General features: G+C 54.3%; 1 protein-coding gene across 3 annotated transcripts; it reads left to right on the top strand.

Annotated features, from left to right (window-relative positions):
• Window positions 1–26,821, top strand: LOC100736765 (myosin-6). 3 transcript variants are annotated; one of them, XM_021099235.1, is made up of 39 exons: window positions 7–57; window positions 180–269; window positions 378–590; window positions 2,058–2,201; window positions 2,446–2,602; window positions 2,699–2,726; window positions 2,992–3,103; window positions 3,397–3,489; window positions 4,393–4,456; window positions 4,719–4,817; window positions 5,257–5,360; window positions 5,446–5,584; window positions 7,201–7,469; window positions 7,705–7,875; window positions 9,287–9,596; window positions 10,917–10,987; window positions 11,270–11,357; window positions 11,447–11,564; window positions 11,683–11,806; window positions 12,089–12,225; window positions 13,444–13,699; window positions 13,845–14,087; window positions 14,232–14,408; window positions 14,696–14,841; window positions 15,087–15,177; window positions 17,727–18,116; window positions 18,468–18,594; window positions 18,684–18,802; window positions 19,128–19,324; window positions 19,856–20,039; window positions 20,204–20,369; window positions 20,511–20,635; window positions 21,819–22,127; window positions 22,341–22,544; window positions 24,155–24,280; window positions 24,364–24,639; window positions 26,038–26,133; window positions 26,247–26,381; window positions 26,742–26,821. In XM_021099235.1, the coding sequence occupies exons 3-39, from the start codon at window positions 390–392 to the stop codon at window positions 26,763–26,765; spliced, it is 5,820 nt and encodes a 1,939-aa protein (XP_020954894.1). In that variant the 5' UTR covers window positions 7–57; window positions 180–269; window positions 378–389; the 3' UTR covers window positions 26,766–26,821. The 3 variants fall into 3 exon arrangements, with proteins under 3 accessions (XP_020954893.1, XP_020954892.1, XP_020954894.1); XM_021099234.1 differs by lacking the exon at window positions 180–269 and having other exon boundaries at window positions 1–57; XM_021099233.1 differs by lacking the exon at window positions 180–269 and having other exon boundaries at window positions 1–57; window positions 26,247–26,816.

Here is a 27,925-nt window from a genome sequence, read left to right on the forward strand (position 1 = left end):
CCACAGTGACTCTGCCCATGGTCCAGTCTGCAGGATTCTCTGTGAAGAGATAACCAGGTGAGAGCCACCCCAAAGTTCTCTTGGGAGCCAGGCTGCTGGACCAGGGGCCCCCATCTCTCTCTGAGCACCTCCCTTTGGCAAACTGCAGCCAATTCCGCCTCACATAGACTTTCCCCCAGACTCTCCTTCGGTGTCACATCAGAGGGCAAGGGAAGCAGAACCGAGTTGGGGAGGGCTGGACCCAAGCCAGGTGCTTCTCAGTTAAGGAGGTGAGAGTGATAGGACCCAGGTGGTGAGGGGCTGGGCAGGGAGTAGAGCTGCAGAGGGCAAGGGCAGTGCCACCCACTAAGGCCCAGGCCTTCCTCTCTGGGCCACAGAGGAGCGACAAGATGACTGATGCCCAGATGGCTGATTTTGGGGCAGCAGCCCAATACCTCCGCAAGTCAGAGAAGGAGCGTCTGGAAGCCCAGACCCGGCCTTTTGACATCCGCACGGAGTGCTTCGTGCCCGACGACAAGGAGGAGTTCGTCAGGGCCAAGATCCTCTCCAGGGAGGGAGGCAAGGTCACTGCTGAGACAGAGAATGGCAAGGTGAGTGAGGCACGGGGAGGGGGGGGGGCAGGGGTGTGTGTGTGTGCAGGGATGGAGCCACTTGCACTGGGAGCTGAGGGGCCTGAAGAAGAGCCAAAGCCAGTGGGGGTGCAGGATGAGCCCCTCTCGAGAAGCCCAGCATCTGAGTGAGAACCCTGAACTTTCGCATCAGATCTGAGCAGCTGTAACGAGGTACCACCCCAGGGATGCATGCCCCTTACCAGAGAGGATGCTGGGGGCAAATTTTGATTGGTTTCCTCTTCAGGGGGTGTTAAAGACATAAAGGGCACAGACACAGCATCCCTTCTCGAACCTGTATCCTTCTCCTCTGTGCCTCAGTTTCCTGCATGGACCAACTCTCCCCAATCTTCCCCAAAGATCAAACTCTCAGACCCAGGAACACAAAGAGCAGGAACCCTTGAGCTGAACACCAATCCTTGGCTGGCGACTGGCACTCAGGAGTCCACAGTCCCTGGTCCCTCACACCAGCCATGAGGACTGCAACTGGTCAGCAGCAGCTGCTGAGAACTGTGTGCCTCGCAGATGCAGACACACTGGCTAACTGTTGCATCCCAGAGAGGCGTGCGATCACAGGCCATAACCCGCTGAGGGCTTTGACCCTGAACCCAGCTCTGCCACTAGCAGCGACCATGCTGGCGATTCATTTAATTATTCGATCCACAGCTTCCTCTACTGTAAAAAATGCTGGAATACTTACTCACAGGATCTCATGACATCAGGGAATGGCAAACTGACTGGTGGTGATCAAACCATTTCACAGTGACCAATGAAGAGTGTAGAGTAGATAGGTGAGATGTTTTTCCGGTAGCATCGAGGTTTGCCTGAAGGAACTGATGCCCTCGAGCACTGCCCCCAGGGAATCAGGGTAAGGTGTGGGTGCACAGATCAGAGAGTGGCCAGCCTCTCTTGAGTTTGCTCCTAGACACTCGAAGCAGGGACTGCACAATGATGCCCATGGGCACAGGATCTGGGGAACTGCAAGACACAGGAACTCAGAGTTCCCGTCGTGGCTCAGTGGTTAATGAATCCAACTAGGAACCATGAGGTTGCGGGTTCAATCCCTGGCCTCGCTCAGTGGGTTAAGGAACTGGCGTTGCTGTGAACTGTGGTGTAGGTCGCAGATGCGGCTCAGATCCCACATTGCTGTGGCATAGGCCAGTGGCTACAACTCTAATTAAACTTCTTCCTGGGAACCTCCATACGCCGTGGGTATGGCCCTAGAAAATCCAAAAAAAAAAAAAGACACAGGAACTCTAGGACAGTCCCTAGGATGGGAGAGACAGTGGGCAGGTAAATTACCTGGCATCTTGGGGAGCTCTGGGCTAAGAAGAGACGAGCTGGGGGAGCGAGTCTGGGTAACACCTGCATTCTGGGAGGAGCTAAGTGGATGAGGCTGGCAGGGTCCCGGTGGGAGTGTGGTCACCCCCTGTCCTTCTGCCCTCCCAGACGGTGACCGTGAAGGAGGATCAGGTGCTGCAGCAGAACCCGCCCAAGTTTGACAAGATCGAGGACATGGCCATGCTGACCTTCCTGCACGAGCCTGCAGTGCTTTTCAACCTCAAGGAGCGTTATGCGGCCTGGATGATCTATGTGAGTGTGTCCTGCACACAGCAGGCAGCCTGTCCTGCACAGAGCCCAAAGTAGGCCAGGTCACTCTCTCGAGGAGAGGGGGTCAGAATCCTCCCAAGGGGGCAGGATCCCTCTGCCCTCTCATTTCTGGTCAGCTGCAGGAAGAAAGGAGCCAGCTGGGGTGACCAGGGACTCCTCTGACTTCCACCACTGCCCATCCTGGGCTCTCCACTCCAACTTCTGACTGCCTGGTCTCCTGCTTCAGACGTACTCAGGCCTCTTCTGTGTCACCGTCAACCCCTACAAGTGGCTGCCAGTGTACAACGCTGAGGTGGTGGCCGCCTACCGGGGCAAGAAGAGGAGCGAGGCACCGCCTCACATCTTCTCCATCTCTGACAACGCCTACCAGTACATGCTGACAGGTGGGCTGGCAGCCCTGACCTGCGTCCTCTCACCCCACACCCATGGACCTGGGCCCTCAGCCCTGACTCCGTTGCCTCTCCTCTTTTCTCTTCCAGATCGGGAGAACCAGTCCATCCTCATCACGTGAGTGAGCACCATCCACCCCTAGAGGGGCCTGGCGGGGAGTCCTAGGCTGATTTCTGGGGTTGTGGGGGTGGGAGGAAAGGTTCAAGACTGTAATTGCAAGGAGCTGGGCTCTCCAAAGAGGCCAGAGTGACCTGCAGTGATGGGCAGATTCTGCAGGGAGCTGGGCCCTGGTGGAGATTAGATGGATGGACTGAGGGAGGAGGGTGTGGTGCAGAGCTCCGAATGGGGAATCTGGGTTCTGACGGATCCCTGTTGCCCCCAGGGGAGAATCCGGGGCAGGGAAGACTGTGAACACTAAACGTGTCATCCAGTACTTCGCCAGCATCGCGGCCATAGGTGACCGTGGCAAGAAGGACAATGTCAATGCAAACAAGGTAGAGGGTGGGCCACAGGCTCTACAGAAGGGGTCTGGGGGGTCAGGCTGACCAGGTGACCCCTAACCTGCCCTGGGGAACAGTGCGGACAGCGCCCTGAACCCAGTACTCAAGACCTTCCCGGTGGGAGACATATACTCTGAGGTCCAAATATGCCCTGTGGAGCCACAGACCCACCAGCAGCCCATCCAACCCCACCCACATCCCCAGCCCAGAGCCGTGCCCCTCCCCCTCCCCAGCACAGCCTGGAGGTGAACTGGAGATGAAGCCCCATGGCTCTGCTCCCTTCACAGGGCACCCTGGAGGACCAGATCATTCAGGCCAACCCTGCCCTGGAGGCCTTTGGCAACGCCAAGACCGTCAGGAACGACAACTCCTCCCGCTTCGTGAGTGCAGCTGACCACTGCTAACTGGCCTTGTCCAGCCTTAACCAAAAAGAAAGCGGGGGGGGGGGTGCAGTTTTGCCAACAGTCTCCACCCATGTTTGGTTCTGGGATATTAATCAGCGTGCACACACTCTAAACCCTTCCCACTCAGTCTGGCCCCTGAATTCTGGCAATACAAGAATGCACAGCCATTACAGCTGCTCCAGAGCCAAGTAATGAGACCGATTTGAGTCACATTCTAGATTTTCCAAAGCTCTTCCACATTGGAAGTGGGAAGAAAGCAGGGGCAGGAGTTTCTGCTATGGTGCAGCAGAAACAAAACCGACTAGTATCCATGAGGATGTGAGTTTGATCCCTGGCTTCGCTGAGTGGGTCAGGGATCCTGCATTGCTGTGGCTGTGGCATAGGCTGGCAGCTGTAGCTCTGATTTGACCTCTAGCCTGGGAACTTCCACATGCTGTAGGTGCAGCCCTAAAAAGAGGAAAAAAAAAAAAAAAGAGAGAGAGAGAGAGAGAACATGGGCATTGGAGGCAATTCCTCAGCTTCTACCCACCCAGCAAGTCTCCACACCTCTGTGAGCCCCAGCTCCTTCATCTGTGAGAGAGAAGTAATACTATCTACCTTGTAGGTTATTGGGAGGATTACATGAGATCACATCAGAGGTACAGACAAAAAGCATTCTACCTGTGTTCACTCCCGTGCTGTTGTTTCTGCACAGAGATCCCTGGGTGATACGTGGGGATGGGCATCCTTTTCCCTGTTTTACTGATATGAACCTGGGACCCCAAAGAGGTCATTTACATTTCCAGAACCAGCCAGGGCACTGTGCATTGGGTTGCAGTCCAGCATCTCCATCTGTCTTTTCCGGCCAGCTCCCTCACTCTTTGCCCCATCCACCCCCAGGGGAAATTCATCAGGATCCACTTTGGAGCCACTGGAAAGTTGGCTTCTGCGGACATAGAGACCTGTGAGTACAAAGGGAGCCCTGCCCCCACCCTCATCCCCTCCATCTCTGCCTTCTTTCCCCGCCGGCCACCCCATCTCAACATTTCCCCTCCATCTTCTGTCTCTGTCTCTATTTGCCTCACGGCTTTAGAATTCTTTTTCCTTTAAACCGTGTCCTTCTTCTGACACTCTCCACTTGAAGTCTTTTTCCCCAGACCTCCACCCTTTTGCTGGCTCACCTCTCTTTCCCTCCTAACCCGCCTTCTTCCCTTTCCTCACTTCAGATCTCCTGGAGAAGTCCCGGGTGATCTTCCAGCTGAAGGCTGAGAGGAACTACCACATTTTCTACCAGATCCTGTCCAACAAGAAGCCAGAGCTGCTGGGTGAGCCTGGCCGGATGCCTCCCCAGCCCCTGGCACCCTTCTAAAGCCCACTGGTGCAGGGCTGATCCCTCTCCCCACCCACAACCTCCCCCAGCCCTGCTCGCCCCCTTTCTCCCTCCATCTGCCCACTGCCTTTCTCTTCCTCCCCCACTTTGGACTTGCCTGCATCAACTCTTGCCTCCCTTTCCACCCTTCCTTATCCTATTCCTCCTCCTCCTAGATTTGTCTCCTTCTCTGTATTTGTCGCCCCTTCCCCCACCTGTCATTCTCCCACCATCCTCCCTGTCTGGGTCCCTGCCGCCCACTTTTCCTTTTCTTCTGGATCCTCCCCTGGGTACTTGCTGACTGTCCTCCTATCTGCTCCCGTTCCTTTCCCTTCTCTCCACCTCTCTCCCACACCGTGCCCTCTGGTCCCCTGCCCTGTCCCTCGCCTGGACAGACATGCTGCTGGTCACCAACAACCCCTACGACTACGCCTTCGTGTCTCAGGGGGAGGTGTCCGTGGCCTCCATCGACGATTCCGAGGAGCTCGTGGCCACGGATGTGAGTGCGGGGTCAGTGGGAGGGCTCCGGGGGCTCCTGGGCCACCCTTCCCGCCACCCACTCTGCCTCCCTCGCCCTGCCGCAGAGCGCCTTTGACGTTCTGGGCTTTACTTCTGAGGAGAAAGCCGGCGTCTACAAGCTGACGGGCGCCATCATGCACTACGGCAACATGAAGTTCAAGCAGAAGCAGCGGGAGGAGCAGGCCGAGCCTGACGGCACGGAAGGTGCGAGAGCCCGAGGGAAGGCGCTCGGAAGGCCTGAGGTGCTGGGTGTCTGCCCGTCATGCAGAGACGGACGCCTGGGAGCACGGTCTCCCTGGCTGCAGCCAAAATCGGTGCCTTTCCACGATTCTTAACGAGCTAAGTTCAAAACCGCGACCCTAGCGCGCCTGTGGAGAAAGTGGGAGGAACCGGAAGTAGGAGTCGCGGCGGTCGGAAGGCGGGGCGTCTTCCCAGGGGCGGGCTCGGCCCCACCCCCTCCCCACCCACCGCGGACTCTAGGCTTTCTCCTAGTTAGAACCCAGCCAGAGGCCACCCTTCATCCCAGACAGGCTGGCTCCCAAAGGAACTGAGGCTTGTGGGTGGGTGAGGACAGGGACATGGCAGGAGTCGGAAGACAGGGAGGCGCCTCTGGGTCCCACCAGCTTCTCCACCCTAGCAGCGTGGAGCAGAACTGGAGAGATTTCCTCCTGTGCCCAAGACTCCTCCAAGCCAAGGAAAGCACAGACCTGAGCTCTGCACATCCCCGTCACTAGTGCAATGTGTAAGGGAGGGAGACCCAGCCCTCGGCTGAGCCCCTCACAGACTCCAGGCCATGCTCTGTTTGGGAGGCAGGAGGCCAGGGCTCATGACACAGCTCAGGACGTTGGCATGTCACCCACATCACTGGGCCTGTTTCCTCCTCGGTGAAATGGAGTGATAGTCCTTCCCAGCTCCCTCTGGGGGAAGTTGTAAAGGTGTGAACAGGGCCGGACAGATGCCCAAAAACATTCCTCTTGGCCTACCTTCAAGGACCCCGTCTCTGTGTCTTCCCAGAGAAAATATTAACCCTGAGTTTCACAAGAGCATGTCGCCAGTTATCACAAAACTCTTGAAATTAAACCAAACAAATTCCCTTTAAATAGAGATCGTATGTTGGAAGGCACATTTTGGAGAGCTGGGTGTTGGGGGTGGTGAACAACATGCTGTTAGGAACCTTGATTTCCCAGCCAGTCAAGTTGATCGACATATGGATTCAGAGTAGAGCATGCCCAGTCTTGGGCTGGATCCTGGGATTGGGGACAAAGGAGGCAGGGAGCAGAGGACATCTCCTTTCATCAGCCACGGTCCCAGGGACACACCACACAGGAGATGTAAAGATGGAGGCAAGGGGGCTGTGTGGTGGGAGATTGGGGGTGATGGAGGGGCCTGGGCTCCAGCCTGACTCAGGCACACACTGGCTATGTCACCATAGCAAGCCTTGTTCTCTTCAGGCCTCAATTTGCAACTTTTTTTTTTTTTTTTGGTCTTTTTGTCTTTTTAAGGCCCCACCAGAGGCATATGGAGGTTCTCAGGCTAGGGGTCCAGTCAGAGCTGTGGCTGCTGGCCTACAGAACAGCCACAGCAACGACAGATCCCAGCTGTGTCTACGACCTACACCACAGCTCACGGGAATGCCAGATCCTTAACCCACAGAGCGAGGCCAGGGATCGAACCCACAATCTCATGGTTCCTTGTCAGATTCGTTTCCGCTGCGCCACAACAGGAACTCCAATTTGCAATGCTTTAATGAGGGGTAGGACCTGATGGCCCTGGGCAGGGAAGGTGGGTCTGTTCAAAGTGCTTGCTTATTTCTCCACCAGATGCCGACAAATCTGCCTACCTCATGGGGCTGAACTCAGCTGATCTACTCAAGGGCTTGTGCCACCCTCGGGTGAAGGTGGGCAATGAGTACGTCACCAAGGGGCAGAATGTCCAGCAGGTGTACTACTCCATTGGGGCCTTGGCCAAGGCCGTGTATGAGAAGATGTTCAACTGGATGGTGACACGGATCAATGCCACCCTGGAGACCAAGCAGCCACGCCAGTACTTCATAGGGGTCCTGGACATCGCTGGCTTTGAGATCTTCGATGTGAGTCGGGAACCCTGGGGGCGGGAGAGCAACAACCTGCTCATTCACACAGGCAGCCACTGCTGGCCGAGCTGGCTACAGGCCAGGCAGGGAGGGCAGAGGCTCAGCAGTGATGCAGATGGTCGGTCGTGTGTCTTCAGGGGAGGGAGCAGCCACTCCCCTTGCTGGGCTAGAGGCAGCCCTGGGCTGACCCCATGGGCCACCTGACCTGCCCCCTCCCCTCCTTGCCCCGCAGTTCAACAGCTTTGAGCAGCTCTGCATCAACTTCACCAATGAGAAGCTGCAGCAGTTCTTCAACCACCACATGTTCGTGCTGGAGCAGGAGGAGTACAAGAAGGAGGGCATTGAGTGGGAGTTCATCGACTTTGGCATGGACCTGCAGGCCTGCATCGACCTCATTGAGAAGGTGCTGCCTCGGCCCCTGCGCCAGGGTCCTCTTCCCCTGCTGTCCCAGAGAAAGTGGCAGCCCCATCTCTTCTACATCTGGGAAGCTAGTCCTCAGCATCCCAAACCTCCCTCCAGGCCCCACTTCCACCCACTGTGAGGTCATGGGTATACACAGGTCCAGCCCTTCCTTCTCTCCCCAACACCTAGGACCTTGTCCTGAGTGGTGGTGACCTCCCAGGGTCTTAAGAGGGGGACGTAGTGAAGGAGAGAACTCCTGGCCCCTCTGACACCCTGTGAGAAGCATCATTCTGGAAGGAACCTAGGCTGAAACTAGACACGTTGGCCTCCCATCCTCTCCCTATTGACTGAGGATAAGATGATCTTCAGCCCCTCCCAGTGCTCACTTGCTCTCACCATGCCTTTGGGCTCTTCTGATGGTGGCCAGAGTTGGTGGTAACCGACCTTGTCCCAGCCCAGCCATGGCCACTCAGAAAATAGTGGCTTCCCCACAAGCTTTGTATGGTTTTCAGGATGCTCTCTTCCAGAGGCCCTCAGAGTCCCCTGAAATTGTATAGAAAACATGTGCGTGTGTGCGCACGCGCGCGCGTGTATGTGTGTGTGTGCCTTTTTCTGGGAGGGAGTCTTTATTTTTTGTTTTTATATTTTAGGGCCACACCTGCAGCATATGGAGGTTCCCAGGCTAGGGGTCGAATCGGAGCTACAGCTGCCGGCCTACATGACAGTTGACAGCAATGCCAGATCTGAGCCGAATCTGTGACCAACACCACAGCTCACGGCAATGCCAGATCTTTGACCCACTGAGCGAGGCCAGGGATTGAACCCACAACCTCATGGTTCCCAGTCGGATTCATTTCCACTGTGCCACAACAGGAACTCCTGGGGAGGGAGTCTTTGGATTCATCAAACTCTCAGGAGGATTCCTGTCCCAAGAAAAGTCAGGAACCACCACACTTTCTGAAGTGCAGGACATGGGGCAGAACCTGGATCCCTCTAACCATCCCTTGAAGGATTGGCACCTGTCATATAGACGGGTCTGGCCTGCCCTGCAGTCTGGCACCCCTGACACATCTTTCCTGGCCCTCATCCCACTCCAGGGCAGGGAGCCATCCAGGAAGGGGCTGTGCTGTGAGCTCTGAGGGACCCCCAGGTGGGAGGGGGACGGGAAGTATAGGGCTCTTTTCTGGGTCCAGTGGGGCAGAAAGAGGTTACATAGGCCAGATCTGAATGTATTTGGTTTTAGATTAACTCCAGGAATATTGGCTTCCTTTATTGGGACAAGAGGTACCAGCACACGGCTTCTGTGGCCTGCCAGCTACACTGGGCTGCAGGCTCTCCTCTGTCAGGTGGGAGACCCTGCAAGCCTGGGCCTGCACTCAGTAACACTCTCTCTCTCCCCTCCCTGCCCCCAGCCCATGGGCATCATGTCCATCCTGGAAGAGGAGTGCATGTTCCCCAAGGCCACCGACATGACCTTCAAGGCCAAGCTGTACGACAACCACCTGGGCAAGTCCAACAACTTCCAGAAGCCACGCAACATCAAGGGGAAGCCGGAAGCGCATTTCTCCCTGATCCACTATGCTGGCACCGTGGACTACAACATCATAGGTTGGCTGGAGAAGAACAAAGACCCGCTCAATGAGACAGTGGTGGGCTTGTACCAGAAGTCCTCCCTCAAGCTCATGGCCACACTCTTCTCCTCGTATGCCTCTGCTGATGTGGGTAAGAAGGTAGCCTGCACAGGGGCAGAGCAGTTCTAAAGTATAAGGGGCCAGGGGCCTGCTGCTTCAATGTACATGACCCCAAAGGCAGGAGGGAGCCATGGACAGTGGGGTCAGAAGATCCCACAGCAGCCCTCTGTGCCCCCTTCTGTGGAAGTGCAATCTTCTACACTTTGTGTTATGGATGTCAGTGTACACGCTGTATGTCTCCTCAAGACTGTGAGCAAACAAAGATCAGAGAGGGTGGCACAGGCATCACTGCAGCAGGCCTGGCATAGAGTGGTGCCTGCAGGAGGCTGCAGGAACTGTGAAGGAGATCACTGCCTATACGGTAGAACATATGTACAGTACACATGTATACACACATACTGTATGACATATATAGTGGCCTCCAGGTGAAAGAAGGAAAAGAAAGGGTATAGACTGAAACGAGGAAGATAAAGTATGAGAAGAAAAGTAGAAAGTGGGAAGATGTTGACATGGAGCGTGGGGTAGAAGAGGCTGAGAGGAGACCACTGATCCTACTGCAATGCCTACTATGTGCCAGGCACTGGGGAGGCACCCTACACTCTTGATCTTTCCTAATCTTTTTCACATCATTTGAAGCTTGTTGCCCTCCTCCTCATGGGAAACTGAGCCTTGGAGAATAACTTGCCCAAGAGTTCCCATTGTGGCTCAGCAGTTTAAGAACCCAACATAGTGTCCGTGAGGATGCAGGTTCAATCCCTCGCCTCACTCAGTGGGTTAAGGATCCAACGTTGCTGCAAGCTGCAGTGTTGGTCACAGATGTGGCTCGGATCCTGTGTTGCTGTGGCTGTGGCATGGGCCTGAAGCTGAAGCTCTGATTTGACCCCTAGCCAGGGAACTTCCATATGCCACAGGTGTGACCATGCAAAGAAAAAATAATAATAAAAGAAAAAGAAATAACTTGCCCAAAGCCACACAGCTGGTGAGCAGCAGAGCTATGCCCCTGTCCAAGGGCTCCTCTGGGTTTTTTTTGTTTTGTTTTGTTTTTCTTGTCTTTTTGCCTTTTCTAAGGCCGCTCCCATGGCATGTGGAGGTTCCCAGGCTATGGGTCTAATCAGAGCTGTAGCCACTGGCCTACACCAGAGCCACAGCAGCGCCAGATCCGAGCCACGACTGCTACCTACACCACAGCTCCCAGCAATGCCAGATCCTTAACCAACTGAGCAAGGCCAGGGATTGAACCCACGACCTCATGGTTCCCAGTCGGATTCGTTAACCTCTGGGCCACGACAGGAACTCCAAAGGGCCCTTCTATTTTCAAGCTCTTGTTCATCATTCCTTCTTTTGTTATTAGGGGACAGCAGTAAAGGCAAAGGAGGCAAGAAAAAGGGTTCATCATTTCAAACAGTGTCAGCCCTCCACCGGGTAAGAAGGGCCCAGAGATGCCAAGAAACATGTGGTGGGAAGGCCCAGCCCAGAGTATTTTGTCTGCTCCACCCTAACCTGATGCTCTGAGTGTGGGGAGGAAAGAAGCTAGAGTTATGTGGTTGTTTGGGGGTGTAAATTCCACACAAGCCTGAACTAACATCAGAAATTATGTGTCAGATCCCTGTCCCTTAGAGGGTTCTCGTGACAGGTCATCTGGGGCCCAGGGACCAAATGGATGGGCCCTGTGTCTCCTGACCTCCAAATCTCATCCACCCCCAGGAGAATCTGAACAAGTTGATGACCAACCTGAGGACCACCCACCCTCACTTTGTGCGCTGCATCATCCCCAATGAACGGAAAGCTCCTGGTGAGCGATGCAAAGGGTCCAGTCTAGAGAGGGCACGGGGCATCCACGTGCCCTGAGGCTGACTCTCTCCCTCTCCTCTCCTGCCATAGGGGTGATGGACAACCCCCTGGTCATGCACCAGCTGCGCTGCAACGGCGTGCTGGAGGGCATCCGCATCTGCAGAAAGGGCTTCCCCAACCGCATCCTCTACGGGGACTTCCGGCAGAGGTGGGTCCTGGGGCGCCCCTGGGACTCAGGGAACAGGGGGAACTTGCGTGGCCTTAGATTCTGTGGGCAGAGCAGACCAATGCAGAACTTGGGTGAATCCAGGCACCTTCCTCCCCAGGTATCGCATCCTGAACCCAGCGGCCATCCCTGAGGGCCAGTTCATTGACAGCAGGAAAGGAACAGAGAAGCTGCTGGGCTCCCTGGACATTGACCACAACCAGTACAAGTTTGGCCACACCAAGGTGAGTCTAGAACCCCTTAGGGTGGAGTTCAAGATGTGTGGCTGGCTGGGTTGAGTGGAGCAGCTGGGAGTTCAAAAGGTAGACCACGAATTCCTGGCTTCCTATTCAGCCAAAGGGCTGGAACCTGAGTTCCTGTCTTATTTTTCACATTTTACTCCCAGGTCTAGAATGCACAGGTGATGGGGTCCCAGAAAGCCCAACCAGAGTCTCCCACCCTCTTCCTCAGCCCTGGTTACCCTTCTCTGAGGCTGTGGCCCCCTTGTTTCTACCCCTTACCCCCAGGTGTTCTTCAAGGCGGGGCTGCTGGGGCTGCTGGAGGAGATGCGGGATGAGAGGCTGAGCCGCATCCTTACCCGCATCCAGGCACAAGCCCGGGGTCAGCTCATGCGCATTGAGTTCAAGAAGATCTTGGAGCGCAGGTGAGGCTGGAGGGAAAGAGAAAGGTGCTCCCAAAAGACAAAAGAGGGAGGCGAGCAGAACCCACTGGTATGGGTCAGAAGACCTGAGTTCAAGTTCTGACACTTACTAGCCGGTCTGGGCAAGTGACTTCAGCACTCTGTGTCTCATTCTGAATTCTTTCAAAAAAGAAAATTCCCCATAGGGGAAATTAAGAGATACCATTTTAAGAGTTCCCCTTGGGGCTCATCAGGTTAAGGACCCAACTAGTATCCATGAGGATGTGGCTTTGATCCCTGGCCTCCCTCAGTGGTTACGGATCTGGCATTGCCACAAGCTGCAGTATAGGTCACAGATGCAGCTTGGATCCCCCGCTTGCTGTGGCTGTGGTGTAGGCCAGCAGCTGTAACTCTGATTTGACCCTAGCCTGGGAACTTCCATATGCCACAGTTGTGGTCCTAAAAAGAAAAAAAGAGAGAGATAACATTTTAAAACACTAGACTGACCAAAATCGATTAGTCAGACCTCCTGCTACGGATGAATAAATTCATGCAATCTCTTTAGAAAACAATTTGTCGTTTTCTTTTTGAGCAATTACATACTTTTCCGTTCCACTCCTGAGTGCATTCGCACAGAAAGTCCTGCCCTGAAGGCAATGATCTAGTTTTTGTTGGTTTTTTTGGCCACGCCCACAGCATGTGGAAGTTCCTGGGTCAGGGATCAAACCTGTGCCACGGCACCTACCAAAGCTGTTGCAGTGACAACACCGGATCCTTAACCTACTGCTCCATAAGGGAACTCCATTGTTCTAGTTCTTATCTTGGTGATGAGTTCATGGACAGTCATTTTGTTTCATGCTTCATAACTTACACATGTATTATAGATATTCCTAAATGGAAAACATCATATTTTAGCATATTTGAGGTTCTTATAAGATTAAAAACACTGGACACAGTAGACGGTTTACAAGTGGTAGCTTCCATAGCTAGTAATGCCCCAGTAATGAAGGTATAAATGGCCCTGTCATTGAATCGATCAATTAATAAATGTTTATGGAGCAACTCCATGTTCAGTGTGGTAATGTTGGGGTGGGGGTGCATATCAAGGCGACAAGACAAGGCTTCTGCCCACAGGTACCTACAAACTTGCCTAGATGGGCTGGGAGCTGAGTGCAGTTGGTCGCATGATTGGGAAGTGCTCTTTCTCAATGCCCATCCCTGCCTCCATGTTTCTTTGCCCAGGGATGCCCTGCTGGTAATTCAGTGGAACATTCGGGCCTTCATGGGGGTCAAGAACTGGCCCTGGATGAAGCTCTACTTCAAGATCAAGCCGCTGCTGAAGAGCGCAGAGACAGAGAAGGAGATGGCCACCATGAAGGAGGAGTTTGGGCGCCTCAAAGAGACGCTGGAGAAATCAGAGGCCCGCCGCAAGGAGCTGGAAGAGAAGATGGTGTCCCTGCTGCAGGAGAAGAACGACCTGCAGCTCCAAGTGCAGGCGGTGAGGCCATGTCTCCTCTCCTGCCCCTGGATTAGAGCCCACCTCATCACCAGGGACAAGATGTCTTGGAGCTCCAGCTCTCTTTAAGACCCCAGGTCTCTCTTCTCTTTCATCACCAGCTCTCCTCTCTGTCCTCTACTCCCAGGAACAAGACAACCTCAACGATGCAGAGGAGCGCTGTGACCAGCTGATCAAGAACAAGATCCAGTTGGAGGCCAAGGTGAAGGAGATGACCGAGAGGCTGGAGGACGAGGAGGAGATGAACGCTGAGCTCACGGCCAAGAAGCGCAAGCTGGAAGATGAGTGCTCTGAGCTCAAGAAGGACATTGATGACCTGGAGCTGACGCTGGCCAAGGTGGAGAAGGAGAAGCATGCCACAGAGAACAAGGTGAGGGCAGCTCTCTCTGGCTCCAGACCCAAGACGTCTCAGGGTTCCTTAGTGTGGTCCTAGTCCTTGGAATTGGAGGTCTCCACAGATGTTTCTAGGTTGGTGACCTTTGACCTTAAAGGGGTTGGGGCTCTTGGTCGGCAGGTGAAGAACCTGACAGAGGAGATGGCTGGATTGGATGAGATCATCGCCAAGCTGACCAAGGAGAAGAAAGCTCTGCAAGAAGCCCACCAGCAGGCCCTGGATGACCTTCAGGCTGAGGAGGACAAGGTCAACACCCTGACCAAGTCTAAGGTCAAGCTGGAGCAACAGGTGGATGACGTGAGTAGTAATTACCACACTCCATCTCTTTCAGGTCAGAATTTTTACAGGCAACACCTATGGCCAAGGGGTTCCTGATCCCTAGAACTAAATTCCATGACTTCTGGGGCCCTTTGTTCTCTGCAGTTCCTTACTAGGCTGGGTCTCTGAATCCTTTGTGCCTGCAGGGATTTCTCTGCTTGTCTAACTACCAGTCTCATTGGACTTCAAGTTTTGAAGGGAGCAGAAGTGGATGCATCGTGGATTTCAGGTTTTCTACACTCTGTTCATTTTCTTCTCTTCACCAGCTGGAGGGGTCCCTAGAACAGGAGAAGAAGGTGCGCATGGACCTGGAGCGAGCAAAGCGGAAGCTGGAGGGTGACCTGAAGTTGACCCAGGAGAGCATCATGGACCTGGAGAATGACAAGCTGCAGCTGGAAGAAAAGCTGAAGAAGTAGGAGCCTGTGGCAGCCAGGAGAGGCTACTGGGGGTGTCTGGACTGAGGGTTAGAGCTTAGGGTGCTGAACTGCCTGTGGCCAAGGGTGCCCTGGGCACAGTGGGAACAAGGAGGTCAATCACAGACCTTCCCCGCCCTCAACCTCAGGGCCAGGAGGAGGGGACTGGCCCTGGCACACCGAGGCAGGAGGAGAGGTCAGGTGCAGAGGAAGGAAAACCACCTGTCACCCCCTTCTCCTTCAGGAAGGAGTTTGAGATCAATCAGCAGAACAGTAAGATAGAGGATGAGCAGGCACTGGCTCTTCAGCTGCAGAAGAAACTGAAGGAAAACCAGGTGAAGTTCTTCGGGGTTTAGCCAACTGGGAGCTCAATAGTGCTGAAGCAGCTGAGGCTGCAGGATCTGCTAAGGGTTCTAGACAGTTCCAGACAGTATCTAGAACTCCATGCCACCTGAAGAACCCCCCTCTCCCCTCCTGAGTTAACGGCACTTGGGAACAGCAGTCCTCTCCCATTAGAGCAATGATGCCTTATTTCAGCAAGGCTGTTTCGTGTGAGGGTGGGGGTGGGGGGAGGGGGTCATACCTACTAAAAGGAATTCTCTTGCTGAGCTGTGCTTTGCCTTGTGGGTTTTCTACAATTGCTAGCTTTCAGTTCTCCTCCAACCCTTCCTTTTCATCATGGGGGTGAGAAAGGCCTTCATGGACCACCTTCCCCTGGGGAGCTCTGTTCTTACTCTTCCCAGGTACTCACCCCAGTCACTAACTCAGGCCGAATTCCCACAGAGCACCGTGATATGGAGTTAACTCCTGCAGTCTTGAGCTAACCACTTCTCCTCCTGAGCCTCAGATTCTCTTCTCATCTGTAAAATGGGACTCATGACCCTTGCCTTGCAAAGGACCAGAGGAGATATTGTACAGGAATCCACTCTGTCAAACAGGAGGCGCTATATGTATGTCATTTCAATACAGCTCAGGTTAGAGAAGTCAGCCAGCCACTAGCAAGATGTTCTTTTGTCTTCCTCTGCAGGAGGAGATTAAATTAACTGCCAGAGTCTCTCTTGCCTGTAATGCACCCTGAATTTTAATGTGCTTTTAGCCTCCTGTTTGTCAAAAGAGCCCTGGAAGCGAGGAAGACAGGAACTCGTATCCCCATTCTATAGCTGCAGAAGCTGCATGGCCATGACTGGACACGGTGACTCCAAGGGCAGCAGGGACTCAGCTATTTGTCCTCTCATTTTCATTTTTTTTAGGACTGCAGCATATGGAAGTTCAATCGGAGCTGCAGCTGCTGGCCTATGTCACAGCCACAGCAATGCCAGATCCTTCACCCGCTGAGCGGGGCCAGGGATCAAATTCACGTCCTCATGGATACTAGTCGGGTTCGTTACTGCTGAGCCACAATGGGAACTCCTGTCCTCTCATTTTCTGATGAGGCCACAGCTTGTGGAGAGAGAGGACCCCCTCGGAACTCAGGGCCGATGGCCCAGGCTGCAAGTAACACAGGAACACCATTCCATTCCTCTGGGGGCAGCTTAGGAGATGGCCTGCCTTCAGTGATGCTCTTCCCTCCTGTCTTCTTGGGGTGCCCATTCTGGGTTTCGGCCAGAATATTAGGATAGCCCCAGGTTCTTCTACCCTAGTTTTGGGCAACTTCTTTGACTCTTGGACCCAGAACAACAGTGTTGTCATCCTCACTAGGTCTTGGCAGCGGGCTGCGGCTCCTCCTTCTTCCTGCCCAGGCTCTGGCACTCAGTCCCCTCTTCTCCATCCTGGGAAGAGAGGCATGGTGGCCCTCTCTCTCCTGCTCCCAGGACCCCCCCCACACACACACACATTCCGTCAACACCATCCACAACCACAGATGAAGGCATCCCACCAACCCTCCCCTTTGCTCCTGGCTAGTCAGACAACAGATCAAAATGGTAGATGGGACATTCTCCCAACTTAGTCAAGGCCAAGGCTAAGGCCAGAAAAATGAGGCAGGGGCATGATACAGAGGAGGCCACCCTGGAAGGGAACAATGAAGCTGGAAGGGAACAATGAAGCTGGAACCTAGCCCTGGATAAATAAAATAAGACCTGGAGAGTGAGGTCTTGGTTCATTAGACTTTGTGGTTAACTCAAAAGATAACAAAAGTTTTTTTAAATTAAGTCATCTTGTTGCAAATGTTTGTAAATATACAAGCATCCACTTTCCTGCCTTATCATTAGCAGAGCAGAGTTTAGCAAATCAGTGGAAACTTTGAGATTCAGGATCTCACAGGATTTCAGGATCCCTCACTGAACACAGATTCTTAGAATCGCAGATGCTCAGACTGGGTCTGAGATGCCCCCAGGAAATGCCTGAAGACTTGGCTTTAACCCAGTTCTTATTGCCGGTCTGTGCCGGTCTGGTGGCCTCCCTGGCCTCTACTCACTAGAAGCCAGTAGCAACACCCCCTCCCCAAGTCACAACAATTAAAAAATGTCTCTAGAGTTCCCATTGTGCCTCAGTGGTAATGAACTGTATCCATGGACTAGTATCCATGAATATGCGGGTTCAATCCCTGGCTGCACTCAGAGGGTTAAGGATCCAGTGTTGCCATGAGCCGCAGTGTAGGTTGCAGACACAGTTCAGATCTGGCGTGGCTGTGGCTGCGGTGGAGTTCCAATTTGACCCTAGCTTGGGAACTTCCACATGCCATGGGTGTGGCCCTAAAAAAAGACCAAAAAAAAAAAGTCTCCAGACCTTGTCAACTGTCCTTTGGGGCACAGAATGTCCCCTGGTGAGAACTACTGCTCTGTAGAACTTGGATGCTTGGGTCAGAAGCCTTCTAGAGCCCTGGGAAGCGGGTTCCAATGGAGGGGTCTGGGTGATGGGTCTGAGCCCCCTGTGTCTGGCCCAGGCACGCATCGAGGAGCTGGAGGAGGAGCTGGAGGCCGAGCGCACCGCCAGGGCCAAGGTGGAGAAGCTGCGCTCAGACCTGTCCCGGGAGCTGGAGGAGATCAGCGAGCGGCTGGAGGAGGCTGGCGGGGCCACGTCCGTGCAGATCGAGATGAACAAGAAGCGAGAGGCTGAGTTCCAGAAGATGAGGCGGGACCTGGAGGAGGCCACGCTGCAGCACGAGGCCACGGCGGCTGCCTTGCGCAAGAAGCACGCTGACAGTGTGGCCGAGCTGGGTGAGCAGATCGACAACCTGCAGCGAGTGAAGCAGAAGCTGGAGAAGGAGAAGAGCGAGTTCAAGCTGGAGCTGGATGATGTCACCTCCAACATGGAGCAGATCATCAAGGCCAAGGTGGGCTGTGCTCTGCTCTCCCTGCCCTCTTTTCTCTCACAGCCTCACAGGCACCTTCCTTCCACTTCCTCTCCCTGCTGTCGCTCTTATTCTCACCCCCTTCACCACTCTCTGGTCTCTCTCTCCCTTGCATCCTCCATGCCCTCCACCTGTGTCTCCATCCTCATCACCTCTCCCTTCTTTAATTCATGCACCCTCTTCAGACTGCGCCTCTCCAGTCCTGCCCCATTTCAACCCCCCCACCCCTTGCCCCTTCTGTGCTCTCCCCAACTTGGCCCTCCCTCCCTTCCTTCCACGGGTGGACCCAGCCCCTCCCACATCCACCTCTCCTGTGTCCCTTACTGCCTGAAGGCAAACCTGGAGAAGATGTCCCGGACGCTGGAGGACCAGGCCAACGAGTACCGGGCGAAGCTAGAAGAGGCCCAGCGCTCTCTCAATGACTTCTCCACCCAGCGAGCCAAGCTGCAGACCGAGAATGGTGGGTGCCCCTAACCAGTGCTGCGCCTGCCCCAGGGCAGGGCATCAGGCCCCTTTCCATGGCTTACAAACCCTCGTTCCCACCTCCAGGTGAGCTGTCCCGGCAACTGGAGGAAAAGGAGGCACTGATCTCCCAGCTGACCCGAGGGAAGCTCTCCTATACCCAGCAGCTGGAGGACCTCAAGAGGCAGCTGGAGGAGGAGGGCAAGGTGAGGCCTGGCTCGGGGGCCACCAATCTCAAGGCCAGAAATGGAGCCTAGAGACTGCAAAGAGTCCTCTGGAATGGAAAGACCCCCAGGCCAGGTTCTTCTATGCTTCAGCTAAGCCACAATCACCAATGCTTCCTTTCTCATGTGTGAGGGGTGGGCAAACTGGGAAGCTACCCCAAGACATTGCGATTTCACACCAGCCCTCACCCTGAAGGAGGCTGGGGATCTGCTGAAGTTCCCAGACATGAAAAGGATCTGGAGGAGGGGAAGGCATTCCCTCCTACCTTCCCAGGGCTGAGCCCACCCCCTGTACCCCCTCTCCCAGGCAAAGAACGCCCTGGCCCACGCACTGCAGTCAGCCCGGCACGACTGCGACCTGCTTCGGGAACAGTATGAGGAGGAGACAGAGGCCAAGGCCGAGCTGCAGCGTGTGCTGTCCAAGGCCAACTCAGAAGTGGCCCAGTGGAGGACCAAATACGAGACAGATGCCATCCAGAGGACCGAGGAGCTGGAGGAGGCCAAGTGAGTCACCGCGGCACCCCCAACCCTGACTCTAAGAGAGGAAGGAGCAACAAATAGCACCTGGGTGGGGACAGACAGAGTGGGCACGGAAGAGAGACTTGAGGTGGGAAAACTGTGGTGGGCAACAGAGGAGCGTGAAAGAGAGCCTGGATCCTGCACTCTGAGTGAACCCTGGCTGGCCCTGACTCACTTCCTGTGACGGGCGAGCTTTTGGCCCGGGTTATACCTGATGCTCACGTATAAGACGAGCAAAAAGCTTGTTGGTCAGAGGAGCTACCGCCGATCAGCCTGGGTGGGGAGGGCTGGGGGCTCCCACACAGATGCCACTGCTGGTAGTGGGGAGACTCTGCTCTAGGCACCCACAGCCCTGGCTCCCTGGAGGGTTCCATGGCCTGAAAGGCTGCTCAGTGTTCCAGAAAGCTACAAGGAAGGACTGAGTCCTCCTCATCTGGCAGTTAAAGGAGGCAGTGGGTCCCATACCCTGCTGTTCCCAAGTAGAGTCACACATACACACCCAACTGCCCTGGGCAGGAAGAAGCTGGCCCAGCGGCTGCAGGACGCTGAGGAGGCCGTCGAAGCCGTGAACGCCAAGTGCTCCTCGCTGGAGAAGACCAAGCACCGGCTGCAGAATGAGATCGAGGACCTGATGGTGGACGTGGAGCGCTCCAACGCGGCCGCCGCCGCCCTCGACAAGAAGCAGAGGAACTTCGACAAGGTGGGCCCAGGCTGGGGGCCCCGGCCAGGGGGCAGGGCAGGCGGGCGGCAGTAGGGAACGTCCCCCTCAGAGGCAGAGCCTGAGCCCAGGAGAGGCACCAGGGCGCCCCTGGACGGCGAGGCCGGGGCCGGGGCTGCGCAGTGAGCCGCGTCGCGTCTCTGCAGATCCTGGCCGAGTGGAAGCAGAAGTATGAGGAGTCACAGTCAGAGCTGGAGTCCTCGCAGAAGGAGGCGCGCTCACTCAGCACCGAGCTCTTCAAGCTCAAGAACGCCTATGAGGAGTCTCTGGAGCACCTGGAGACCTTCAAGCGGGAGAACAAGAACCTGCAGGGTGCGGAGCAGGACACCCAGAAGGGGCAGGGGTTGGGGGGGCGGTGTCGACAAGGGGCGCCACCCAGCGGCTCCTAGAGACGTGCACCCCCCACCGTGGGCCCAGGGCAGCCCCCAGCTGAGCAGCCCTCCTCTCCCACAGAGGAGATCTCCGACCTTACTGAGCAGCTGGGTTCCAGTGGAAAGACCATCCATGAGCTGGAGAAAGTCCGCAAGCAGCTGGAGGTGGAGAAGCTGGAATTGCAGTCGGCCCTGGAGGAGGCTGAGGTAAGGGCCTGGCTCTGCCTAAACCACTGCCTGGGACCTTCTCCTACCCCCCCCTCCACCCCCATGATCCTGTCTCTGACTCCCCACTCTCCCTCAACTGGGGGTGACACTGACCCAAGACAAAAGATATTAGCTCATTATTCATACATAATCCAATGTCATCTACCCACTTCCATGACTAACCTCCAAAGCCAAGGTCTACATAAGGGAAATGCCACAACCTAATCATAGGCCATAGGTTTTGTTTCCCACCGGGTTTATAAAGTTAAAACCGGGCCATCTAACAACTCCCCAGACAGGGATGGGAGCATGGGCTCCAGAATCAAACAGACCTGAGTTTGAAACTTGGCTTCAGGACCTTTACTGTGACATTGGACAAATTCCTTAACCTCTCTGTACCTCAGTTTTCTCATCTGTGAAATGGCATGACCTGTACCTACCTCATGAGATATTTTACACATAACTATTATGAAGATTCAACAAGGTAACACACTTAAGCACTTAATAGCTGTTGTAACTGTTCATTTTTAAGAGCCTTGTGATAGCCCTGAAATTTAGGGCTTCTAATTTTTTTCACTACAGAGTGAGGGACGTGGGACACAGAGAAAAGTTTGTTGATATAAAAAATCCTTTCCTTTTCTATGATTTTTTTTTTTTTTTTTTTTTTTTTTTTTGCTTTTTAGAGTCTCACCCATGGCATATGGAGGTTCCCAGGCTAGGGGTTGAGTTGGAACTACAGCTGCCAGCCTACACCACAGCCACAATAATCTCAGATCCGACTGCGACTGCGACCTACACCACAGCTCACAGCAACACCGGATCCTTAACCCATTGAGCAAGGCCAGGGATCAAACCTGCAACCTCATGGTTCCTAGTCAGATTTGTTTCCACTGTGCCACAATGGGAACTCCTCCATGATATTTTAGGTAGGTCAGGATCATGCAATGTTGGTGCTGGAGAGTCTTGGCAATCATGAGGTTAAAACAATTACCTTGACAGAAGAAGCCCAAGAATATCCAGTACTTCCTCCCCCAGAACACCTGAGTGGCCTGAGATGCAGGTCTCACCCCGCCATCTCTTTCCAGCTCTCCCTCTCCAGGCTGACACCTTGCATCTTCTCAGCCTCCCTCCCCTCGTGCCCTGAGTCCTGACTCCCTCACACCCTCTCCCCATCCCCCTCCAGGCCTCCCTGGAGCATGAAGAGGGCAAGATCCTCCGGGCCCAGCTGGAGTTCAACCAGATCAAGGCAGAAATTGAGCGGAAGCTAGTGGAAAAGGATGAGGAGATGGAACAGGCCAAACGCAACCACCTGCGGGTGGTGGACTCGCTGCAGACCTCCCTGGACGCAGAGACACGCAGCCGCAATGAGGCCCTGCGGGTGAAGAAGAAGATGGAGGGCGACCTCAACGAGATGGAGATCCAGCTCAGCCACGCCAATCGCATGGCCGCTGAGGCCCAGAAGCAAGTCAAGAGCCTGCAGAGCTTGCTGAAGGTACACGGAGAGTCTTGGAAGCAGGAAGTCCCCTCACCCAGAGAGGGGCAGTGGCCAAGTTGGGTAGTGGTGTCCCATCACAGCTCCAGATCCCTCCTGCCCCTGGGCCACTGCAGACTCCCCCCCCCAAGACCCCTCCTAGCCTCCACCATGGGCTCTCCCGGGCATCCAGAGGCCAGCTCCCTCTCTCACACCCACTCTCGTGATGTGCAGGACACCCAGATCCAGCTGGATGACGCGGTCCGTGCCAATGATGACCTGAAGGAGAACATTGCCATCGTGGAGCGGCGCAACAACCTGCTGCAGGCCGAGCTGGAGGAGCTGCGGGCCGTGGTGGAACAGACAGAGAGGTCCCGGAAGCTGGCTGAGCAGGAGCTGATTGAGACCAGCGAGCGGGTGCAGCTGCTGCACTCCCAGGTGAGAAGATCAGGGGAACCTACCAAGTGGCAGAGCTGGGACATGCAGTGATGTTCTGAACCAGATGCCCTGAGTAAGCATTTGTCCAACCAGGATCATAAGTTATTCATCTCTTGGGCCAATTCACTTCTGTTTTTTTTTTTTTTTTTTTCGTCTTTTTGCCATTTCTTGGGCCGCTCCCGCCCCATATGGAGGTTCCCAGGCTGGGGTATAATCGGAGCTGTAGCTGCCAGCCTACACCAGAGCCACAGCAACGTGGGATCCAAGCCTCGTCTGCAACCACAGCTCACAGCAACGCCGGATCCTCAACCCACTGAGCAAGGGCAGGGATCGAACCCACAACCTCATGGTTCCTAGTCGGATTCGTTAACCACTGCGCCACAACAAGAACTCCACATCTGTTAATCATGGTTGTGGAACCACTGCCTTGAGAAGGAGATCTACACTTACAAGCTAAGAGAGTCATGGTTGATTGGTGATGCCTGCCAAAGTCACAGATCTGGGAGTCATGGAATGCATGTTGTTACATGATAGTCTAGATCAAGAAGACAGCCTCAGCTTGCACTTAAAAATGGGACTTTGGGGGAGTTCCCATTTTGGCTCAGTGGTAACAAATCTGACTAGTGTCCATGAAGATGAAGTTTCGATCCCTGGCCTTACTCGGTGGGTTAAGGATCTGGCGTTGCTGTGAGCTGTGGTGTAGGTCGTAAATGAGGCTTGGATCCTTCATTGCTATGGCTGTGGCATAGACCAGCAGCTGCAGCTTCAATTTTACCCCTAGCCTAGGAACTTCCATATGCCACAGGTGTGGCCCTAAAAAGAAAAAACAAACAAGCAGACTTTCAAAGTTTAAAGAAAGCACAACTGCATCTATTTTAAACCAATTCTCCACGGCACCCCATTTTTCTGCAGTCCCATAACACAGCTATACACAGCAGTGGGGTTTTGTGTCCATCTTACTCCTGTGGAGTTGTGCTCCATCGTCTAGTAGGTATAGGGATGACATCACCCACTGACCTGGTCCTCTTTTCCTTAGCCTACTATACTACTTCTGTAACTATAATCACTTTTAGGATATTGTCTTGGTTTAAAAAGTTGTTCTCAGGAGTTCCTGTCGTGGCTCAGGGATTAACGAACCTGACTAGTATCCACAAGGATGCGGGTTCCATCCCTGACCTCACTCCATGGGTTAAGGATCCGGCATTGCTGTGGCTCTGGTGTAGGCCGGCAGCTATAGCTCTGATTGGACCCCTAATCTGGGAACTTCCATATGCTGCAGGTGTGGCCCTAAAGAGACAAAAAGACCAAAAAAAAAAAAGTTGTTCTCATTTTTCTTGGGATGTTTTCCCACTCCTGCATAGGCATGTTACTAAAGAGCTCAGGAGTAGAACTAAGACCCTTTCCTGCTTGAAGTCTCCCTTCAGAGCTGAGTCATTTTAGACATAACATTTAGAATATATCTATTTCCATAGGTAAAGAGAAAGCAAATGCAACACAAGGACAATACAAAAATATGGAAGACATATTTTCAAAAGATGATCGGTTCTAATTTTCTCTGGATAAAGGTAGAGAATCAGGTGACAATTTGAGTTTTCTCTACTCATATCTAGAACACTAGCCTCATCAACCAGAAGAAAAAGATGGAGTCGGATCTGACGCAGCTCCAGTCAGAAGTGGAGGAGGCGGTGCAGGAGTGCAGGAACGCCGAGGAGAAGGCCAAGAAGGCCATCACGGATGTGAGTCCCCCCACCCCAGACTGTCTGCTCCAAGCCGGGGTCCCCTTGAGCTGGAAGACTCAGACCCTGTGTCCCGTGCACAGGCCGCCATGATGGCGGAGGAGCTGAAGAAGGAGCAGGACACCAGCGCGCACCTGGAGCGCATGAAGAAGAACATGGAGCAGACCATCAAGGACCTGCAGCACCGGCTGGACGAGGCCGAGCAGATCGCCCTCAAGGGCGGCAAGAAGCAGCTGCAGAAGCTGGAGGCCCGGGTGCGGGAGCTGGAGAATGAGCTGGAGGCCGAGCAGAAGCGCAACGCGGAGTCGGTCAAGGGCATGAGGAAGAGTGAGCGTCGCATCAAGGAGCTCACCTACCAGGTGCGGGCACGGGGGCCACGCTGGGACCGGGCCCTCAGGAGTGGATGTGAAAGCGTGTCCCTCAGTCCACCTCCTGACCCTCGAGGGCCCCACGCACAGCCACCTTCCAGGAAGGCCACCCTCCTGCCCTTTGAGAAGCTGTCTTGAGATTGTTTTTCTTTCACATTCTCTGGAAACAGTCTGGCTCAAGCCCACGAATTTTTCTAGTGATGGAAAATTTACTTCTACTTCCTGAAAGCTCTTTGAACCAGCATTTCCCCAGTTTTTTTTAATAACCTGAAGTGCTACCATGAAGGCTTTAGGACAGTCCAAAGAAACTCCATCAGCAGGGACATTGTGTGGCATTTTAGAAATAAAAGTCAGGGAGCTCCCATTGTGGCTCAATGGATTAAGAACCCAGCATAATCTTCTTGAGGATGCAGGTTTGATCTCTGGCCTCGTTCAGTAGGTTAAGGATCCGGTGTTGCCACAATGGGAGCAGATATGGCTCAGATCTGGCATTGCTGTAGCTGTGATGTAGGCCAGCCACTACAGCTCCGATTTCACCACTAGCCTGGGAACCTCCATATGCTGCAGGTGTGGCCCTAAAAAGAAAGAAAGAAAAGTAAAGGATGGGAGAAGATTTGGATCTTCCATGGAACTTATGGGACAATAGATAGAAGGCCTTAGAGGGAAAAAAAAAATCCCAGAATGTTCTAAGACCTCCATCTGCATAGCTCAGAGCTTTTGCCTTTGACCTATGATTTTCACAGTGTGCCTGGGCAGGAAGGACAGAGAAAGGGGGTACTGGTCCATTTGACAGCTGGATATAAGAGGCACAGGAAAGAGATACAGATGTAGAACCACAGGTATACTGTGGACATGAGTGGAAATGGTGCCCTAGCACATACCAATTAGGAATGATCAGGTGACATTGGAACCACTGATCCTGGTGCCCAAAACCTGGCCCAGGATCAAAATATTAGAATAATGGGCTGTGATGAACTAAAATGGTCTGGATTAAGATAATCCCTTCTTTCTGCATTCCTCATTGGCCTTTCTGATCACTGTAGAACCACTGGCCAGGAGCACCTATGGAGCTTCAGGTTGGAGCTGGAACAGCCCAACTGTCTCCATATTATCATATGAAGAAATTGTGTTTGGTTCTGAGCCCCTTCTTGCATTTCCAGCTTTGGGGCCACAGCCCTCCTTGCTTTTTAGGTCTGAACTGAGGACCTTGCCATGGCCCTTTGACCTATAAGTAGCATCAGAGATGAAATCTCCCCACCACCTCTTTGACCTGCTCATTGGAGGGAGGGGCAGCTAAGGCATGGGGAGAAGAAGGGGTGATGAGGGAGGGAAAGATGGTTGCTTGTGGTCCTCACCCAAAACTGGCTTCTCCCACCCATCTGCCCCCAGACGGAAGAGGACAGGAAGAACCTGCTGCGGCTACAGGACCTGGTGGACAAGCTACAGCTGAAGGTCAAGGCCTACAAGCGCCAGGCCGAGGAGGCGGTGAGTGACCCTGTGGGGCCCGGGCCTGGAGAGGCAGGTAGCTGGTCTCCAGGATGGGAGGCTAAGAACCCCTGGCCCCTCTCACTCATCCTGCCACCCCCGAACCCCCACAGGAGGAACAGGCCAACACCAACCTGTCCAAGTTCCGCAAGGTGCAGCACGAGCTGGATGAGGCGGAGGAGCGGGCGGACATCGCTGAGTCCCAGGTCAACAAGCTTCGGGCCAAGAGCCGTGACATCGGCGCCAAGGTGGGTCCCTCCCCAGACTCCGCTACTCACCCCCATAGCAGCGCATGCCCCAGGACATCAGCGCCCCTCAGAATGGGCACCCCTCGCCCTGTGTTTGGATAGCCCTGAGGGCCCTGCAGCCCCCACACCTGAGAATCCCCCCACCTGCTCAGAGAAGCCCCCTACAGACTGGTACCTCCTTAGCAAGCCCAGGCCCACCCCTCAAACCACAAGGACCCCTAGGTGGGACCCCAAGATCCCTGAGGCCTGAACATCTCCCCCTAAGGGGATCTCCCTCAGGCCCCTGAAAGCCCTGGAGATTCCTCCCCAAATCTTATCCCTCTTGCCAGCTGCCCCCTCACACCTTTTATTCTTTCTCAGCAAAAAATGCATGATGAGGAGTGACTGCCTGTGGAACCTCGCTCTCGCTGACCTATAATAAACATGAGCGCCAGACTCTGCCTGAGCCCCTGTTCTTCCTGCTGGCCAGCCAGGAGCTGTTCTGGCCTCCTGGGGGGGAGGGCGGCCCCACCCCATGTCAGAGCCAGGGGAGCCAAGACCCCCCACAGCTACAGAGGAGGAAACTGAGGCCCAGAGAGGTAATGTGTCCTATCCCTGATGCAGTAGAGCCGGGAGTCCTGGTTCTGCTCAGTCAACCATACAAGGGACAAAAGGGAGAAACTTCAAAAGTAGAGAAAACAGGGAGTTCCCATCGTGGTGCAGCAGAAATGAATCCAACTGGGAACCATGAGGTTGTGGGTTTGATCCCTGGCCTCACTCAGTGCGTTAAGGATCCGGCGTTGCCATGAGCTGTGGTATAGGTTGCAGATGCAGCTGGGACCTGACATTGCTGTGGCTCTGGTGTAGGCCGGTAGCTGTAGCTCAGACTGGACCCTTAGCCTGGGAACCTCCATATGCTGTGAGTGCAGCCCTAAAAAAAAAGACAAAAAAGTGGAGAAAACAAAGGTACCAAAGGGTGCAGCAATTGTAGACATAGGAGACAGAATTCAATGCTGAAGCCGAAGCTACCCTCCATCTGCCCGCCTCTGAAGTCACAGGAATTAAAGGCGTTCTGGGACAGCATTTTCCTCCAAAATGAATTTCCCACTGATGCTGGAAGAGGCTCAGAGCTGGCTGGGGATGGAGATGCAGAGAAAGCAGGTGGTACAGGTCCCTTTCTGTCAGCCCTATAGAAGTAAGCCCCAGGGACCCCCCCTCGCCATCCACTCCAGGTGCAATTGACTGGGGTCCAGGTCTGTGGGCCACGCCTCACTATGAGGGCAGCCTGAGACTCTGGGGCCAGCTGATGCCAGGCTGAACTGCTGCCCTGTGTGGACCAAACCAGGCCCCTCCTGTCTCATCGTGACCCCTCACCAGACACAGATGAGCAGGGCACACCGTACACTGCACATCTGCTCCCTCTGAGCTCCTGCCAGAGACAGGCTGGCTAAGGTCACACAGCCGCTCAGGAGCAGAGCTGGGCCTGACCCCACTCTGCTCTAAGTAAACCTCTGCCTCCTACTGGGCTTTATGGCCAGGCTCTCCTGACCACCTTCCCATCCCCT

Source organism: Sus scrofa, chromosome 7 (genome assembly GCF_000003025.6).
Source record: "Sus scrofa isolate TJ Tabasco breed Duroc chromosome 7, Sscrofa11.1, whole genome shotgun sequence".
In the NCBI taxonomy this organism is placed as follows: Eukaryota; Metazoa; Chordata; class Mammalia; order Artiodactyla; family Suidae; genus Sus; species Sus scrofa.